General features: G+C 46.1%; 1 protein-coding gene across 2 annotated transcripts in view; it reads right to left on the bottom strand.

Annotated features, from left to right (window-relative positions):
- The window catches only part of CADPS (calcium dependent secretion activator), a 534,502-nt gene that overhangs the window by 300,668 nt on the left and 213,040 nt on the right, over positions 1-20,794 (bottom strand). For both annotated transcript variants that reach the window (XM_075549950.1, XM_075549951.1), the window contains exon 4: positions 5,505-5,585. In XM_075549950.1, coding sequence (XP_075406065.1) covers positions 5,505-5,585 — 81 coding nt within the window. The remainder of the gene's footprint in view (positions 1-5,504; positions 5,586-20,794) is intronic.

The following is a 20,794-nucleotide window of genomic DNA, read 5'->3' as shown; positions in this document are numbered from 1 at the left end:
GAAGGTAAACAAGCGGCCATCTAACTCAGAAGCAACAAAGCCCACATGGAAGAAGCACACTAGCCTGCGTGATCACGAGGTGTTTGAAGGGATCAGGTATCAGGTATCAAAGAACAAAAAATCATATCATTGCAAATGAGGGGGAGTATAGATTGGAGACCCAAAGCCCATCTGTAGGCAACAGGACATCTCCTTACCAAAGGGTCACGGGGAGGACACGAGTCAGTCGGTGCGATGTAGCAACGATGAAACCTACAACTTTACCCTAGTTCTTAAATGCTTCCTTCCCACCACTATCGTGATCCAAATTCTAACTTACAAACCTGATAGACCTGAGCATGTACAGATAGGAACACAGGGAGTCCAGAACACATGATCCCTTCAGAACCATTGGTGAGAGTGGTGATATTGGGAGGATGGAGGGAAGGTTGGGTAGAAAGGGGGAACTGATTACAAAGATCTACATATAATCTCCTCCCTGGGGGATGGAATACAGAAAGTGGGTGAAGGGAGATGTTAGACAGTGTAAGATATGACAAAATAATAATTATTTTATAATTTATTAAGGGGTCATGAGGGAGGAGGAAGTAGGGAGGGAGAAGAAAAAATGAGGAGCTGATATCAAGGGCTCAAGTATAAAGCAAATGTTTTGAGAATGATGAGGGCAATGAATGTACAAATATGCTTGACACACAATGGGTGTATGCATGGATTGTGATAAGAGTTGTACGAGTCCCCAATAAAATGATTTATTTTTAAAAAGAAGAAAGTAGATTAAAAGCACTTAATTTGGAAACAAAATTTTCATACTGGTATTGATCATAGAAAGGCTAAAGTAAATAAAGAAATTATCTGATACTTTAAGAATGATGTATCCTCACATAATGGCTGAAGACGAAAGTGTGCATAAGCAAGTGTGGTGAAGAAGGCGGGTGGTGCCCGGCTACTAAGAGATATAGCGTCTGGGGACTTAAAGGCTTGAAAGCAAACAAGCGGCCATCTAGCCCAGAAGCAACCGAGCCCACACGGAAGCAGCACACCAACATAGGTGACCATGAAGGACAGAGGAGACCAGGTCTCCAACATCAAAGGTGGGGTGGTGGTGAGAATCACATCACCGTGAAAGAGGGGGAGTGCATGATGGGGACCCAATGCCCACTTGTAGACAGCTGGACACCCCTTCCAGAGGGGTAGTGAGGAGGAGATGGGCCACTCAGGGTTCAGTGTAGCAACAATGAAACTCAAAACCTTCCTCTAGTTCCTGAACGCTTCCTCCCCTCCCAATCATCATGACCCCAATCCTACCTTGCCTTGCGGACCTGGTTATACCAGAGGATGTACAGCGGTGCAGTGGGGATCTGGAGGCACAGGGAATCTAGGACAGACGAACCCCTCAACACCAGCGGTGGGAGTGGCGACACCAGGAGGGAAGGGCGTGTAGAAAGGTAGAACCGATCTCGGAGATCTATGTGTAACCTCCTCTCTGGGAGATTGGCAAGGGGGAGGCGGGTGAGGGGAGACGCCGGGGAGTGTAAGATAAGATATAATAATTATTTATAAACTATCAAGGGACCAGGGGTGGGATCGGGGAGGGAGGGGGATGGGGGGAAAAAAAGGGAAACCAAGCTGATTCCAGGAACCCAATTGGAAGGTGAATTATGAGAGTGATGAGTGCAACGAATGTATAAGGGTGCTTTGCTCAATTGATGTATGTACAGATTGTGATAAGAGCCTTATGAGCCCCAATAAAAATATTAAAAAAAAAGAATGATGTAGAAAAAATGATCATAATAAGCCCTTATTAATTAAAAAAAGATAATTAACCAGATCCAGAGAGTTCAGCATCTGGAGGACTCTGTATTCTGTCCCAGTTTCTCTTTTTGTCCTGACTTTATTCCTTTGTCTTCTCCCTTGTCCATGTTGTAGAGTGGCTGATGACAACCCTCTATCACTGGAAAGATGTAGTCCTGCTGGTGCCAGCTGCCATGTCTCAGGGAAGGGGCTCATTGGTCTAATTGTCATCAGATGTCTATCTTTGGACCAATCATTTGTGGTCAGGGCATCTGAGGAGCTGTGATTGCTTCAACTTGGATGGAACACAAGCTCTAGAATCAACTAACTATAGCATTCAAGAACATGGCTGTGGGTGGGGTGAGAGGGAGGAAAAGATGTTGCCGGGTGGATGTCTCCTAGAAATCTGTATAACTCGGCATATTTGGGGCCTTTCATTTGTTTTGAAAAAACTATCCTCTATTCTTTCTCTGACCAAGAAAACTTATTTCTAAATTGTTAATAATATCCTTCTTGGTATCAGAATATTTACTGTTCACTTGTGGTCTTTTTAAAAATTAAAGTTATCCTGATACTACTCTCTTAAATGATTCTGTTTAGCCCCAAAGTGAATGAAGCAACCCCCCAAAAAGGTGTCAGGAACTTGCTTTTGACATGTGTGGGTATGTCTTTTATTTAAATGAGCCGAATGCTGCCTAGTTGGGGGATGGCTGCCTAACGGCAGAGCAATGGAACCGAATGGCCTCTGTATCTTGGATAATGTATTCAGAGGACAAAGTGAGTTTACAGGCTAAGTAAACTCCAAAGTCTAATAATGTTTACTCCCACATTAAGCAGGATTTGAAATTTTAAGAGCCTTTTACACTCCCTTCAGCCAAATCCGTAATCGCATACTATCTTTAGCCACCAGATTGACTCAACTGGAAACTTTGAAGATGTCCAAAAACAAGATACAAAATGTTTCGATAAAATGACTTGAGCACAAACAGAGGGATTTGCATGTTTCTTAGAACCTCATTTGGTGTCACCTCCAGTAGGATTCCTTTCCATGTGTCCAAGTCTTGAGACTCCTCTTTCCAGAAGGAAGATTGAATGCTAAGCTACCATCCTTTCCCATCCTCCTACCACCCTCAGCCCACTACCCTACTACCCTATGTGCACACACGGCCTATGGCTGCAGTGGGACCAGGGAGATTCTGTTCTCACTTAAAAGTTGGGTCATCAGGGATCTTCCATCAGGCATTTTTCCCCATGGATTATGATTTTTAAAAAAATCGCTGCAGTCAGTGTTATGTATCTTGGTTATGGACATTTGGGGGTGGGGGAGGGGCTTGCTTGCATTTTGCATGAGCGGTGAGTGCTATTTAGACAGACCTGCGTTGACGGTCTAGAGGACCGCTTCACAAATAGCCCTATGCACAGTCTGCGTTTCCCTGTGTCCAAAGCAAGAGGAAGAACTAAAATTTTCTTATGGGGCAATTTTGAGGAAAGAATTAGATGATACATGCAAAACATTCAGCAGGCTTGGCAGTCGGACTCAATAAATGCGGCCGGCATTACTAGTAGTAATAACCCAAAGAGCAGCAACAGCCATAGTCACAGCAGTAATAATAACGACTGTATTATAATTGAGCACAGCTGTGGTCCCCAACAACAAGGCATCATCCACCCCGAGAGAAATCATAGCTACTGGGAGACTCAGACACACAACCAACACCAAAACCAAACCTTCTGCCATCAGTTGATTCCAACTCAGGGGGTTAAGAGACTATATAGCTTTATAGGAAAAGACAACTTCATCTTTCTCCAGGGGAGCAGCTGGTGGGGTTGATCTGTTTATTTTGTGATTAGCAACCCAAAGCCCAGCCCACAGCACCACCAGGGCCCCTTATGTACAATCACCATTCAATTAAGTGCTAAAATAAGGCACCACAATATGGGACATCGTAAAGGTACAGAGGTGGGAAGGGCTCTGCCAGCCAGTTAGGAGCAGTGTTCTAAATCAGGTATTAAAGGCTGAGTTGGAGAGTTTGCTAAATGGGTGAGAAAAGCAGGTTCAGTGGGCACAAAGCCTCGTGGCTAGAGAGGCCTGGTCTACTCGGAAGGGACAAGCTTTGCAGCCGACTGGCAGATGCAACGCAGAGCTGTGAGAGGTGAGATCAATAAGGAAGGATGTAGCTCTTCATTTAAGAGTCTTGACTATCCCTCTAAAGAGGCCAGAGTTCTTTTTAAAAAAACAAAAACAAAACAGGAATCTACTGAAGATTTTTGAACCTGAATTTTGAAATAGTCATAAATGAGGCTTCAATGATTTTGTGGAAAGTTTTCCATTATCTTTGAATTCCACCTTTGTTTTTAATTAAAATTATTAAAAGAGTTTTATTGACATGTAATTCATGTACCCTACAATTCAATGGTTTAAGTATATTAAAGACTTGTGCAATCACCACTACCATCAATTTTAGAACAGTTTTTTTCATTCTTGTCCCCATTATTATTAGCCCTCCATTGCCTTCTCTGCTATAACCCTAAGGAACTATGTATCTAGTTATTCTCTCTGTAGAATCACCTATCCTGGATTTCATTTAAAGAAAATCATACCCCAAACCGTAATGACAATGACAGAATAAAACAGAAAAATTTCGATCTAAGAGAAAGTAAAGATAATATAAATGAAAACAAATTAAAAATGGGTCAAAGGGAAAACAAATAAGAATATGAGAAATTTTAACCGAACTATATCTGCAGTAACCCATTTTCCGATGCACTCTGTCTGAGAAGCCTATTAACATCCTTGACCAATGGTCTGAGGGAGTTCAATGAGGGCTTAATCTAAGTAGCGATTTGCTTTCTGCAAACTGTTTCTCAGATTAATTCCATGTTTTCAAGAAGTATCCCTCATATACGTGTTTTAATTAGCAGCAACCCTCAGGATGGTCAGGACAGGGGAAGCGATTAGAGCCAGGAATCTCTGCTGGGGAGAGATGGCAAAATCCTGGCTTTGAGCATGGGGATGTGATTGGCAGCCCTGGCAGTGTTGTTGGGGAGCAGAAAAGAGATGGGCAGTGTCAAGGGGTCTACGTGGCTGGATGAGTGTGGATTGTTGGAAAAAGGAAGGAGAGCCTGTCTTGACTGCATTCATTGAACCAAGAATAACAGAGGAAGAGAAAATGTAGGGGTGTGTGTGGTGGGACGAGGGAGGTAAGTAAGGAGCCCGCCTTTTGAACTCATTCCATTGGAAGGAAATATCCAAGTGGAGATTCTTCAGGCAGTTGCAAATAGGCGTGTGGAAAGGAGCAGAGAGGTAGAAGGGAGACTGTGGGGGTTCCTGAAGCATAGTTGTCTTCTGGAGAGCTTGAATGGAAAGAAGTAGAAGAGGGCCCTACCGGGAAAAATGTCCCCATCTAGCCTCCTGTGTGCTTCTTACATCTGCTTCCAACAACAACAACAACAAAATCAACTGCTGTCAATTCATTTCAGACTCACGGTGACCACATGTCTGTCAGAATAGAATTGTGCTCCACTGGGTTTTTCCAGAGGCATATCACCAGGCCTTTCTTCTGAGTCTTCTCTAGGTGGATTTGAGCTGCCAACCTTTTGGCTAGTAGGCAAGGACTTAAATTTTTATCTTCAGAAGACCCTTAAGAATCCGTGTGTCTCCTGTATGGGAATTCAGCCTTGTTTCCCAGTAAATGACCCTCAAGTTTCCTTACCCTGGCTATTTGGTCTGCCATTTGGAGACGTCCATCCAATTCCCGTCTGATCTGGGCTGCTTGCTCATCTGGGTTGTCCAGCTGTATAAAAACACAAACAGGGGAAATTTCAGAGTCAGCGTCAATAACCTCATGACCTTCGGTTTACACCTCTCACTCAGGCATGAGTCATTTTACCTGAACATTCCCTAAAAATTATGGTGTGGTACCCAACCAATCCAGGATGTATGAAATCCAAGCTAAATTCTCCGAGGTACAGCATGATGTGGTGGGAAGTTGTTAGGAGAGATCCTTGCATGACTTTATACTAGAATCACCCACCATCTCTGAATTGCTAGGCTGCAGTGCATCTAATGAGGACCTAATGTGACACGTCTGCTTTGACAAAATGCAAAGATTCTCACAAAGCAGGCACATAAGCAAGGAGATGGTAACATAACTATTCGAAATGCATGGAACCTCCTGATTCTTTCCTCTATTTCCTTTTACTTGTCCCACCATTGTGTGTTCAGCCTTCATTTGGGTTTAGTAATTCATCACTGCTACATTGCCCTTGATTAAACCCCACTAAGCATCCTATGCCCTTATCTCCACTGATTTTAGCTCACTTGTTGTTCCTTTGTCCCTGTTGGTTCCACCCCCACCTTTCTTTCTTCCATCTCTCCTTCCCCCATATCCCCCCTGGAGTCATCAGTCCTATTCTTTTCATCTCAGCATTGTTTATCCCACCTATTTTATCTACATAGACATGCAGAGATATTAATAAGCACAAAAACCGGGCAAACGCAAACAAAACAACAAAGGAAGTCAAGACCAACAAAACAATATAAAAACAACAACAAAAAGAAAGCTACCAACAAAAATGAAAAAAACCTATAAATAGTTCAAGATCTTTTTGTTGGCCATTACAAGTGTTTATTTTCCAGTTGAGTCTGATGGGGTGTCACACTCTGTCTCCAAAGTCTATTTTTGGTATTCCCCAGGGATTTCATCACTTTACTCCCCTTGCTGCTTTGTTGCAAGAACCAGGAGGCAAAGGACATTTATAGAGGTCTAGATACAGGCATATACATATATAAATATATATATGTATACACACATACATATATATATATATATATATATGTATGTTAAATGGGAAGAGAACTATGTCCTCATATCTATATGTTAAAAATTAAGTTGCAGATGGACATTGGGCCTGACTCAAGTGCTCCCTAAACACAAGAATACTTTGTTTTAATAATCTGGCATTCTGTGATGCTCACCTTCCTGACATGATTGCTGAAGACAAAATGGGTGCGTAAGCAAATGTGGTGAAGAAAGCTGATGGTGCCTGGCTGTCAAAAGATATAGCATCTGGGGTCTTAAAGGCTTGAAGATAAACAAGTAGCCATCTAGCTGAGAAGCAACAAAGCTCACATGGAGGAAGCACACCAGCCTGTGTGATCATGAGGTGTCAATGGGATCAGGTATCAGGCATCTAAGATCCAGAACAAAATCATACCCAATGTGAATGGGGGGTGGGCAATGGAGTGGAGACCCAAAGCCCATCTGTAGACAATTGGTCATCCCCTCACAGAGGGGTCACAGGGAAGAGATGTGCCAGTCAAGGTGCAGTATATCATTGATGAAGCACACAACTTTCCTCTAGTTCTTTGGTTCTTCCTTCCCCCACTATCATGACCTCAATTCTACCTTACAAATCGGATTAGACCAGAACATGCACACTGCTACAGATAAGAGCCCACAACACAGGGAATCCAGGACAGATAAACCCTTCAGGGCCAAGAATGAGAACAGAATACCAGGATCAGGATGAGAATACCAGGAGGATTGGGGGAGGGTGGGGGAAGAAAGAGGAAATTGATCACAAGGATCAAACTATAATCCCCTCCCAGGATGATGAACAATGGAAAAGTGGGTGAGTGGCAATATTTTCTGAGATGCTTCTGGATAGACTCAAACCCCAGCTTTTTGGTTAGGAGAGGGAGGGAGGGTGTGGGAGGGAGGGGGAAGAAATAGGGAGCAGATAGAGGCTCTAGTGGGAAGAGAATCCTTTGAACATGATGATGGCGGCATATGTGCAAATGTACTTGACACAATGGAGGAATGTATGGATTTTGATAAGAGATGTAAGAGCCCCCAATAAAATATTTAATAACAATAATAATAATAGAACCACACAAGAAAAGAAAAAGAAGAATAACAAGAAATTCATGGAGCAGAGCCATAGTACTTAAAAAAGCAGCAAGCAAGCAAACCACTGCTGTCAAGTCAACTCTGACCATTGTGAATTCATACACTCAGAGAGGGCTGCGCTCTATGGGGCTTTTAATGGCTGCTTTTTCAAAAGCGGATGATCGGATCTATTTTCTGACGTGCCTCTGGATACTCAAAGCCCCGCTTTTTGGTTAGCAGACAAATGTGTTCCCAGCTTTCACCACCTGGGGACGCTGTAGCTCACATGGCACATACTCAGCGGCTCTTCCATCTTCGGCCCTTGGAAGATGACTCAGTCATTTCCTTCCTGCTCAGGGAGCCTGGAGGACAACTACTAGCATTTAGTTGATTGATGCCTCAGCATTCTTGTCCTCTCCAAGGATTAGAGCTATTAGAATGTAAGGGTCAGAACATGTAAACATAAGTATACCCGAGCAACCCCCTAACTTCGTCTGTTTCAGCTTTTACATCTGCAGAATGAAGGAGTTGGTTATGTAATCTTCTTCCAACTCAACTCCATGACAGAGCTTGGTGGATATTTCTGCAAAGGGCCAGAATATAAATATTTTAGGCTTTGCAGACCATGATGCCGCTGGTTGAAATGACTCAGCTCTTTCACTGGAGTGTAAAAACAGCCATCAAAAATTGTCAATGAATGAGGATGGCTGTGCTCCAATAAAACTTTATTCACAAAAGCATTTGGTGTGGCATAGTTTGATGAGCCTTGCTCTATGACCGAAATGCACAGAGCACAAGCATAACACTTAAAAGAGCAAGCAAGCAACTTTTCTATGACTGAAAAGTTGCTCCTCCTTTCTAAGCAAGGCTAAACAGTAGGTTTCAAACTGTAATTGAGTCAGCTATCAGTAATTGATTATTTATTTTGTTCACAGAGAGCTTTAATAAATAGGGAACTATGGCACTCAAATAGATTGGGTTTAATTCCAAAAATTCAGATTAAGGAATAGGTGAGTCCTTAAAGGACTTTCTCCTAAAAGCTACTCATGTACAGAAAGTTGCAATTGATACAGAAAAAAACTCAGCTCTATGATTAAAAAAAAGATGAATCTACTCTTAGTCATACTATGAAAGGTATAGAAAATAAGTGAATTATATGATGCTATAAAAATAACTATAAGATTTATGGTCATGCTTTTGATGCATCATGATTCATCTACTTTGGTTTATATCAGGGCTTCAAACCAGTTGAACGTTCTGGTTTATATTTTATAAGACACATAAAAAGCCATCTGCTTTCTTTACATTGTACATTTTTATCACACTATACAGTTCAGGAGTCAACATTGCTTTATCATCCTCTGACAATTCCCCTTGTAATTTTATGTAACAAATATTTTTTCCATTTTAAATATATAATTGTCATGGTACTAATTATATCCACAAGGCTGTACAGCTATTGCTACATGGGTTGTTTCCAATATTTTCTCATCACCCAGACAGAAACCCTGTCCCTGCCAAACATTACTTGCCTTTCCCCTCAACTCCTAGTTCCTGGCCACCACGAATTTACTTTCTGCTTCTATGTACTTGCTCACTCTAGTTGTTTCATGTAAGTGGGATCTTATAATGTCTGTCCTTTTATATTTGCTCTCATATCTTCATGGTTCCCCCTGCCATGGATCAGGATCTCATTTCTCTTTCTGGCTGAAGAGTATCCCATTGTTTGAATGGACCACTTTTGTTATTCAGTCATCTGTTGATGCACGCTTGGGTTGCTTTGATCTCTTGGCTACAGGGGCAATGAACATTGATGAGCACATATCTGTTTACGTCCTTGCTTTCCATTCTTCTGGGTGGAATCACTGGCTCGTGTAGTAATTCTATGTTTGGAGAAACTGCTCAACTGGTTTTCACAGCAGCGTCCCCATTTCACATTCCCTCCCCCTAGGGTTGAGGGTTCCGTTTATGCTACATTCTCACCAACACTTGTTATTTTTTGGGTTTTTGATATGGTTTGGTTTTAGAATAGACATCCAGTGGGTGTAAGGTAGTTCCCCGATGGTGAAGCGCTTCCCCAATAGTTTCTCCCCCCCCCCCCAAAGGCTTGGACTCTTTATTGGAGTAGAAAGTTTTGAGGAACAACACAGCAGCCAAGACTATGAAGACTGGGTGGCAACACTTGGCCGCATCTTCTCAAGGGGTTATTTTTCCCTAAAGGATGTTGTGCTAAACGATCTATCTTATTAGATGATCCAGAATAAAGGGTTCCACGGCCAGACATATTTTGAAAATTCTGCATCATCTGAGATGATGTTATACCGTAAGGAAATCAGTTGGATTTTGTACAACTTAAATCCTTCTGAGGCTTCAAAGGAAAAAAAAAATATATATATATATACATATATATATTTGCATAATGCCCATAGAATGCCAGTTGGAAAATCCCATTCTAATAAATATAGAAGAGTTACCCCAAAGCAATCACATGCTTTCCTGGTCACTGCTTGCTGCTGGGCCCACGTAGGAAACATGGTCTCCTTGGTATTGTTTTAAGTGTCAGTGAGCTGCTGGGTTTTGTCCCTGGGAAGCACAAGGGTTCTTCAGATCCAGGTGCAAGCCTGTTGGGGATGCTCAGAAAAGCTTCTGTTCAAAATAGTATGCAAATGACACATCTGACTGCTTCGCTGAGAAGCAACAATATCATTTGCTTAAGGGCTGATGCTGGGCATTTTGTCAGAAGATATGGCCCTCACCCAGGTTAACATTAAGGAAGGGAAAAGACAGCCCAGAAGGCCCATCCCTATGGCTGAGGTTTGCCGAAGCATTTCAATTCTCCACGGGCCTCCTAGAATGCCACTGGAAACAAAGAGAAGGCTGACAATGGGCTCAAGGTCTACACACAGCTTCATCCATCCATTTAGTCTTTCATTCACTAGCTCATCCATTTATTCACCCGCTCATCAAAATTCATGAACATTTTGATATGCCAAGACACTAAACAGCAAAGACCAAACTCCAGTGCTATGGAGTCAACTTTGACTCATAGCAACCTTACATGACGAGTAGAACCGCTTTGTAGGGTCTCAAGACTGTCGCTCTTTCTGGGAGGGAATGCCTCACAGCCGTGTTCTTATCCCCAGGACAGACTCGGGACAGACTCGCCTCCACGGTCCTTCATTCTACACGGACAGACATGGGGATTTGCACAATCACGGCACACAGGGTGGAGATCGGTGTTCATCGAGATCTATACTGATCACCAGGGCGTGCTGCTGGTGGTGCTGGAGAAGCCCTGGGCAAAGTTCATCTGCTCTTCTAGAGCAGTGTTTCCCAAAGTGGCCAATACTACTCCCCGAGGGGTGCTGGAACCGCACAGGGAGGTACAAAAGCAGGTGCCTGCCCTTTACACCGCGTTGTGGCCCATACTGCAATGGTTCTTCATGGCCATGGGCACTGAGTATTTTTTTCTGAAAAAGGGCAGTATTATCTTGATGGCACTGGGATGCACTCCATGACCTTTATTATAGATTTTTCTAAATGCCCCCACCCACCCCAAATTGATAATGGGCATTTTCCCCAGGAAAACAGTTCTGGAGTCAGCCTGTCCTCTCTTTGTGGAACATTTATAAATGTGTTCGCATAATCAAGGCTGCCAGATGTTCTAGAATAAATAAAGTGAATTAGCTGCATTAGCCTTTGCCTCTTATTCTGCTCTGGCACCATGAGCAAATATTCCCGGGAGAAGTGTGGGGAAGACTGTGTGGTAAACAGCATTCCCTCCAGACGTACCGATGAGGGCACAGATGAGGCTTGGTGAGGCTGAGGAGCATACCCCATGCACACTGCTCTCCGGGCTACTTGGAACTCAGTCGGCTTCCTGTAGGACATCTCTCTCTCTCTCTCTCTCCTTGCATTAAGGAGGCTTCCATCTTAAGTGGATTGTTTTTTAACTGAGCTCAGATTTCTCATTTTTTGCCTCTGTGAGATCTATGGGTCAATGTGACACACAGAGCTACCTTTGGGAGGTAAAGAAATGCAGACCCTTCATCACCTGGCATGCCTGACAGATTTCTTCTGGGGAGACTACTGACGTACCAGCTTCCTCCTGAGGAAATAACACCAATAGGTATGTCCTTCACCTGGAGCGGCCACCTAGTAGCTGTGTGACTTTGAGCAAGTTCCTTAACCTCCCTGTGTTCAGGCATGGCCATCTACAGATCAGAATAACAAGCCTGCCTAAGGTTGACAGGAGAATTAACTGACGTGACAGATATAAAAGCTCAGCACAGGGCCCGGCATGCACAGGAGGCAAAACCAAATCCCTGAGCAGATGATGACTGATGGTGACTCCAGTCGTGGCTGAGAGTGGAGCTGCAGTCCAGGTGGCTTTCAATGGCTGTGACCTTGTGGTGGGAGACGGCCATGCTTTTCTCACTCAGCACGGCTGGGTGGATCCGAACTGTCAACCTTTGGGTTCAGACTGTCAAGTACAAACTGTCAAGTCCTCAGGAAATGGTGGCTGCTGTTCCCTGTATTGCTAACAGAGCAGCGCGTGCTGGCTGCATTTCTGACGTGGGCCACAACGGGGCATCAAAGGTACAGATACGAAGCACCCAAAGGCCTGTGTCTTCTTGGGGTGGATGTGAGGTCTGGGTGTGACAATCTGTGGAGCCAGAGGGAAGAATTAAGAGCTCCTATTTCTTGATAGAGCTCCCTGGCCTCGGGGCTTCTCTCATCTTCTCTGGGTGGAGTCCTTTTGCCTGGCCGACTCTAATGGGCAGGAGTGGCCCAAGGACAGGCACTGCCTCTTGACAGGGCCTGAGACGAAGGGAGGATGAGCAGGGCAACATAGCCCACGTTCCCAGAATAGCCTGGCCTGAGAGACAAAGCCATCCGTGACAGAGGAGCGGGGCAGCCCCATGGAATGAAAGCTGGAAAATAGATAGAGGGATCAAGTAATTATCTTTTCAAGTGCTGGAAAGAAAAAGGCAGGCGAGAGAGCTTCCATGGAAACAAGATTCTGTTTGCCAGGCGGTGTGTTCCACTCAGGAGAGTCAAAATCAGTCCTAGAACCAACGTGGGAGCAACCTTCCCACACCGACAACTCATTAGGGTTAGGAGATGCACATGTGGAGGAAGCGTCTTTATCTAATGAGACAAATCATCTTCCTATTAGCAGCGGTCACGCAGAGGCAGGGTGGCTGCTTTCTCTTGTCAGCCAAGCCACGGGAAACATTTCCTTCGGGCAGGTGACGGGAGCGGCAACCAGCTCTCAGCAGCCCCCCAAGAGCACAACTGTAGAGAGACCGGGTTTAAGTGATCCATGCAAGCCGGCCTCCCAGTCAGAGATGATCTGCACCTCTCAGGCTGAGCATCTTCAGAGCTAAGAGATCAGACCAAGATCACAGTCTAGAAAAATGAGTGTGTTGGGAGGATGTAAGTTTGAGATTCCTGCAGGTGGGAGTTTGTGCTTTCTCTCTAGTCAGGGTACCTTGACAACCTCAGTTTCCTGAACTGCAAAATGGGAAGGGCATCTGGTCATTTATTTATATGTTTATCTCGCGCAACTACGGCAAGGACAGAATGAAACAGCGTGTGGTGGCGTATAGGGGAAGTCAGGCTGACTTGGACTCAAATCCTGGCTGTGCCATTTCCTCACCACAGGCGACCGAACAAGTGATTGGGCCTTTCCAAGCCTCCAGCTTTGTTGTCTGTGAAACTGAGTTGGTACTTGGCACAGTGCTAGGTTGGAGAGTATTTTTCCAGAATTCACAGCATTCAAGGGACCTAAGGACACGGAAATGGCATCTTCTCAGGCACAATTAGTTAAGATGAGGTTATACTGCAATAAAACCCAAACCCAACCTAACCCAACCCACTGCCAATGAGTTGACTGTAACATACAGTCACCCTTTACAGGAACAGACTGCCTCATCTTTCCCCCACAGAGTAGCTAGTGGGTTTGAACTGCTGACCTGGAGGTGAGCAGCCCTTACCCACAATGCCTAAACCCCAAACCCTTAAACAGGCCTGGTGTCGCCTTATAAAAAGGTGAGAAGAGACACAGAGACAGTAGCTGGTCAGCTGAAGACAGTGGCGGAGACTGAGTGGTGCTGCCACAAGCCAAAGCATGCCTGCGGCTACCAGCAGCTGGTGAAGCTAAGAGAGGATCCTTAGGGGCTTAGGAGGGAGGATGGCTCTGCTGATAGTTTACTTTCAAACTTCAGGCCTCCAGAACCGAGCGAGAATAGATTTGTGTTGTGTTAAGCCCATGGCCGTTTGAGGACACTGACACCGATAGCTCTCCTCACATGCCGTCATGAAGATGAAGTGAGACCCTAGACAAGAAAGGCACCCGTATAACGCTGGTGCGTAGCAGGTCCCCTAGAATCATCTGTATACAGCCCGGACGCTCACGGGACGCCGGCTTCCCTCCGTGCCCTCGGTGCTTGACGAAAGGAACATGATGGCAGAAGCGGCCCCAGAAAGGGCTCCCAGAGCCAGCGTCTCGGTCTGTGTTTGTCCTTAACTGTGGGGTCTGGCACCCGGCTCCAGTCCTTTCACCTGAGGAACGACACACTCTCAATGGGATTCTGTGGCAAGCGTAGACCAGCATTTGTTAAAGTTATGTTCTAGGTAGCATTAGTGCAGCAAGACCCTGGGTGGGAAAGGACCCTGTGGTCACGTGAGGCAGGGAAAGGACCTGGGTCACCTTCCTGGACACCCACAAACACCGCCACAAGTGAAATTCACCGGGAAGAGAAGGCCTGCGTGGAGGACACCGGAGCTGCCCCCACTGCCCCAACTCCTCCACCCACCTTGTCACCCTCTGGAACATTCCAGGAAGTCATGGCAGGAGGTGCCAACCTAGGTCACCTGCTGCAGGCTTTCCTTGTTTCCTGTCTATGGCATTAAACAGGTGGGGGGTGGGCAGTGGTTGTTTGGGGGGGGAACCTATTGTGCAAGTGGCTTTACAGTTTTGAAGAGGGTCCTACCTGGGAAAGCTTGACTCCAGAGTGGGGTAAAATGGCCACATAGGGCCCCAGGTGGGGAGCCTGCTCATTATCTTTAGAGCCCGGGGAGTTGGCCTTCACAGTGTGTCTGGGAAACCCCGCCCCCCCGCCCAGGATACCAGCTTTCCTTGAGTCCTCTGGCGCCCAAGTGCCATGATGATGGGGACACACATGCAGCTAGAGATTCTTCCGAAGTCATCGGCTCTGCTGCCACTTGGCAGCCTCCCATCGAGCAGAAAGAAACTGCACACCAACGGAGAGAGGCTGGGGACTTCATGTGCTGCTTGAATGCATGCTCTGCTCCCAGAGAAATCTGGGGTACTGAGCCGCAGGCTTCAGGGGCCAAATTGAGCCTCAGACAAACTGAAACTGACCCAGAGCTGTGGGTAGAAGAGGGCTTAGGAATGATCTAGTCCGTTAGAGGCCAGCGGTGCTCTCCTTCCAGAGTTCTCCCTCTAGTCTCGTTTCTAAGCTCTTTGCTCCTCAGGGTGCTAGGCTGAGCCCTGGGCAGAGTCCTTTGGAATGTCTCGCTTTCCCTGCCCCTGGGTCTTTGCACATGCTGTTCCTCACGTCTGGGACGAGGTTCCCTGGCCTCCTGGATGCCCTCCACTAAGATTGCAGCCCACTTTTCTCTATGCCTCCAGGCTGGCAGAGGCATCACCCACCTTATGTTCTCTTGGCATCATGCACTTGTCCGTTCTTAGCACAGGCTCCATTCCCATGGGGCATGTGATTTCTTTGATGTTGCTCTCGGCCGGTCCCTGGCACCTAGCACTGTGCTGAATACACAGTGGGTGCTGAGTCAATGTCTGCCTTCTGAATAAACTGACAACCTGACTGACCAGAGAGGGGAAAGCCCCACCAACAGTCAAATCCCAAATCTGCTAACCTCCAGTCGGCTGTGTCTTTCTGCTCAGTGGCAGGGGCCCAGAAAATGCCAGTCTCAGAAGAATCAGGTGATGACCCAAACCAGTCCCATTCACAGGAAAGCCCCTAAGTCTGGGCTTTAGGAGACTGGCACAGGTGGACCAATAAACACCGGTGGTACAGGCCACAGCTTTGGCCTGGGCTTTACCTCAATCTGGGAACCTTGTTTCATCTCCACTTCCCGGCGGGCCCACCCGGAGCCCAAGGACCTGGTCTGAGATGGAGGCTGCCAAGAGCTACTGCAGAAGAGGCTGGGTGGGGGCTAGGGGAGAGGTGTCCCCCTAAAGCACTCCTATCAGCTGGCACAGCCCTCCTTTCTTCCATCACCCATGTGTCTTATCCTCCTTCAGAGGCAAACTGCTCCAGTGAATGAATGCCAGCCTTCCTGGTCCACTGCAGTCTGGAAATTTACAGCCACGGCAGTGTCAGCTCCCAATCAGGGGAAGGTAGATGCTCAGGCTCCTGCTGCAGAGAAGTATTGAAGTTCACACTGTGGATGCCTTCCCTGCTTTTTCTCTGCAGCCGTCATCCCCTTCTTCCTCCTCTAAGTTGAGGGTGTGGATTGCCGTCAGCTGCTGTGTCCGGGTTCAAAGCTTTGTGTTTTCACTTTAAAGCTGAGTGACCTTGGGCAGGTTATTTGACCTCTCTGAGCCATAGCTTTCCATTGCTCGCACAGCACTGTCTTCAGTCTGAAGTGGGCATGATGATGATAAGCCCATCTCAGAGGGCTGCTGGGAGAGTCACTCAGGTGGTCTGCACACGCTGAGCAGAGTGGCTGGCACAGTCCCTCTCAGCCGGTCTTTGCAGCCAGCGATAGGAGGCCTTGGTGTGCTCCACAGCCTGCATGCATGCACTGCGACACTAGCACGGACTAACCCCTTTTGAAGTAGGCATAGCACATCTCCCTCCCTCCTTTTCAGGTTAGAGACTGGTTTTCCAGCGTTAAGTAGTTCACAGAAAATTCTAGAGGCACATGGTCCGGCACTGTGTAACCCTTGGGAAAATGAGCATAGCTTTAGAATCAGAATATTTTGACATCAAACTCTGCCTCTGCCTCAAGGTTGCTGTGTGACAAGGGATGGGCACTCAGCCTCTCTGAGTACCTGTATTTTTCACATAATAACCTCAGAGGATGATTGTAATGATAGGATAATTGCAATCATCATAATAATCATTAAGACTGTGATGATTATTATAATTTTAATCACCATCCTCATGAGTACAATAATCCAATAATACCGTACAATATAATAAGGTAATTATAGTATTGCAATGATCATCAATGATTGTAATAAATTAAATGCATGATGATGGTATTTTTGCACACAGTAGGGACTCAGCACATGGTAGGTTAGCTTACTATTCTATTTTTTTTAACTGGGGGTGAGTCTCTGATGAACTCTGTAGTCTGCCCCCCCCCCCACCATGTCTGCTCATCCTGACTAGGGCTCCGTTCCAGGGTTATTTGTGGGGAGAACGTGGTGTTTAGTGTCTCGAGCACACCCTAAGACATTCTGTTTTTATAAAAATTTATCCATGTTGATGCGACCTCGTTTGTGGAATAGTTAGTAGGAGACCCTCAACCCCTTACTTCACCAGGCCTATCTTTCTCCCTGAGAAGACCTTGAGTTGAGTCGGTCAGCGTTTCCATTCTGAAGGATGCACTTCTTCTGGGTCATAAAATGCAGGGTTTAACTCCCCGGGTTTGTCATCCAATCAGATCCCCACCTGCATTTGAGTCACCAGCTTTATGTCTTTGCTGGGTTTGGGCAATGCAGTAAATTTAACCCAGGAGTTCCAAATGCAGTCATTCTCTGAGCAAGCAGCAGCTAAATAAATAAAAATGCCCCCAAACAGAAAGCTCATCCGGTCTTTCATGAGCCTGAAGTTCTTAACCAGTTTTTCCCCATTCCCACCTGACCCAGTCCTGGAATAACCTCCTCACCCTCTCCTTTCCACCATTCCAACCTGACCTATCATTTGGGGTCTGGCTACAGACCCACTTTCCTTCAGGAAGGCCTCCTGGATGGCTCTGCTTGAATTATTCTACCTCCTTTTAGAGACACTGCTAGCCAGTCCAGCTTTCTGTGTGTCACGGGCTTCCATTTCCCTCCCCGGCCCAAGCAGCTATGTGGCACAGTGGTCCAGGAACCAGGAACCGGACATGGCCAGACCTAGGCTCCAGTCTTCGCTTTGCCACTTACTTTTTCCATGTCACTGGCTAACACACTGAACGCTCTATGCCTCATCTGCAAAGCAGGGAGTCTTGGTAGTCACACGGCCAATAGCAGAGGCTATTCTGAGAGTGAAAGAAAACCTAACTGATAAAGCCATTAGCTGCTTCCTGTAGGATGATAGAGTTTCATGAAGTCAGGGCTATAATGCAGTATGGTCGAGACTGATGACCACAGTTCTAGCTAGCCTGGAGCACACAGCTGCATTTTACACATGGATCATCAGAATGGTCCTCATAGCTGGGGGCTGGGAGATAGTGCAGTTCACCTGCACTGTCCCCAGGACATCAGGAAATGAAGTCACTTAAAGAAGGGCGTGGGCATTATCCCCCTGGAGTAAAAGCAGCAGCAGTTGAAGCCCGGGCGGATTTGTGAAGAGGAGATTCAGGAGAGCAGGCTGGTTAGTAAGCGCCTTCTAGCTGTACAACTTTGGTCAGGTTACATAACCCATCCCGTAGCCACCAAGTCGCCCTGTTCCATCTCCTGAGTCCCTCTCGGATCTCTTCATTCTGTCTACCCACTTCAGTAGGCCGGGTCTCCGCTGCCTCCATCCAGGGCTACAGACCTGTTCATCTCTTGCTTTCTGCTAAGACAGCAGTTCTCAACCTGGTTGCACCAAGAGGGGATGAAAGAAGATCTCAGTGTCCAGGCTGCACCCCAACCAACTAAATCAGGCATCTTACTTGAACTTAGGCAGCAATATTATTATTACAATTCCTATCAACTCCCCAGGAATTTCCAAAGTACAGCAACAACTGAGAACCTTGGTCAAAATCGGGGGATCCCGGTACACATTAGCATCACCCAGCAAGCTGGCCAAAAGACACATTTCTGGATCTCTTCTCGGGATTTTTGGATTGGTAGGTCTGGGGTGAGGCTCAGAATCGGTTTCTCTCTCAAGCACCTGGGTAGGGCTGATATGGTGAACCACACTGAGGAACAAGGCTGGAAGTGCTGTTCAGCACCGTGGCCGGCTCATCTTCCTGCGATGCGCACTTGCTCATGGTGGCCTCCAGCCGAACACGCTCACCTGCTCTCTGTTCTCTTTGGCAGCACGAGTCAAGATCCTTATGAAAGCTCCGGTAGCCATTTTGGCCCCTGCTCGGCTGTCCAGCCTCACACTCACCACTCTGCCCTGCTCTCCAGGCTCAAGCCTGTCTGTACTTCCAGGACTTCAAACATGACATATTCTCATTTGACTTGTGCTTATGCACACGCTCTCCACAATTCTGCCACCATTGACAGGTGGGCACGTACTTGGTATTCCAACTTACCACCTGGCACGTGCCCGTATCATAGTCTTCTGGACCCAGCCAAGGTCACATTCTCTTCCCTAATATCCTGCTCTATTTCTGTGTTCCCTGCATGACCACAGGGTGGCTCAAGGGCAGAGACCTTGTTGGTTTTGTTCACAATGGGATCTGCAGTGACTGATGCATAGGTGACAAGTGAGACCGTTTTGCAGAACTGAATTTCAGGAGATAATTGTATCTTCTGGGCAGAGTTCCTTTGGCAAGTTAAAGAAAATGTGTGTGTTCCCAGCACTTAGTGTGGCCTTTGATACATGACAGCTGCTCAGACCATGACCTAAGCTAAAATCTGAATGCAAACGGTTTAACTGTGTTTAATCCTGGCTGAGTGCATACATGAAGTGTGGCAATAACACAATCTTGTGTCTGCTTCATAAAAGAATAAAGTGGGGGAGTCTAGCCTGTCAACCAGGTCACCGCCTGGTGATCCCTCCTTGTGGGTGTGACTCGGCTAGGGTGTTTTATTGATGCATAATTACTTCTTGATATACAGTCCTCTCTTACACATATATGAGTGTCAATGAATGTGCTAGTCTGGGTTGACTAGAGAAACAAATCCATAGAAACTCATATGTGTATAAGAGAGTTTTATTTAAAGGGTAATTGTATATTCAGAAAGCAAAGGATCATGCAATATACCTCTGATCCCTTGAGGCCTCCTCATCCCCCACTATCATAACCCCAGTGCCATTTCCCACTCTGGACTAGACAGGAGCATGTGCATAGGTATAGGCAAGAGATAAAACTCAGGACACATGGGACCAAGGAACAGGAATGGAACTAGCAATATCAAAAGGGTAGACGAGGGGAGAGAGGTGGGAAGGGAGGGGGTACTGAACACAATGAATGGCACATAACTACACCCCCCCATCCAGGGGGAAGAACAACCGAAACCAGAGGGGAAGGCAGACAGTGGTCGGTGTGATTTGAAAATAATGAACAATCTATAATTTATCAAGGGGCCACGAGGGTTGGGAGTTGGAGGGAGGAGGGAGGAAAAAAAATAAAAAGAGGAGCTGATCCCAAGGGCTCAATGGAAAGGAAATGTCTAGAAAAGAACAATGGAATACATGTATCGATATGTTGGATACAATTGATGCATGGTTTATAACAAGCGTTGTAAGAGCCTCCAATAAAATGACCTAAAAAATAAGAAAGCATCTCCACCCAGTCCAGTCCAAGTCCATAAGTCCAATATTAGCCCATATGTCTGATACCAATCTATAAAGTCCTCTTCAGGCTCATACAATACATGTGATGCCGAATGCAGGACTATCACAGGCCAGCGGGCAGAAAGTCTTTGGATCCAGTGGCATTGTAAGCATCTGAGCGCTGGCAGGGGTCTCTACATGGCTTCTCTGGCTTCAGAGGTCTGGTTGCATCAGGGTAGGACCATGCAGCTTCTCCAGCTCAGGGCACTAGCATAGATCCACGTGTCTTATCAGCTGCAATGTCTCCAAGAGAGAGATGAGAGGGGCGGGGGGAGGTGTCTCCCGCCTCTAAGGAGGAAAAATTGGATTTCCCAGAATTCTCATGAGAAGGCCATGCCCACAGAGAGATTTCATTATGACAGACTAGACCCCACCCCTTCACTTTTAATTCTCAAATTGCCACCAGATTAGGTA

The sequence above is a fragment of the Tenrec ecaudatus genome, chromosome 5, assembly GCF_050624435.1.
Source record: "Tenrec ecaudatus isolate mTenEca1 chromosome 5, mTenEca1.hap1, whole genome shotgun sequence".
Lineage (NCBI taxonomy): Eukaryota > Metazoa > Chordata > Mammalia > Afrosoricida > Tenrecidae > Tenrec > Tenrec ecaudatus.
Note: the sequence above shows the minus strand (reverse complement) of the source record. Positions and strands in the feature narration are given on the sequence as shown.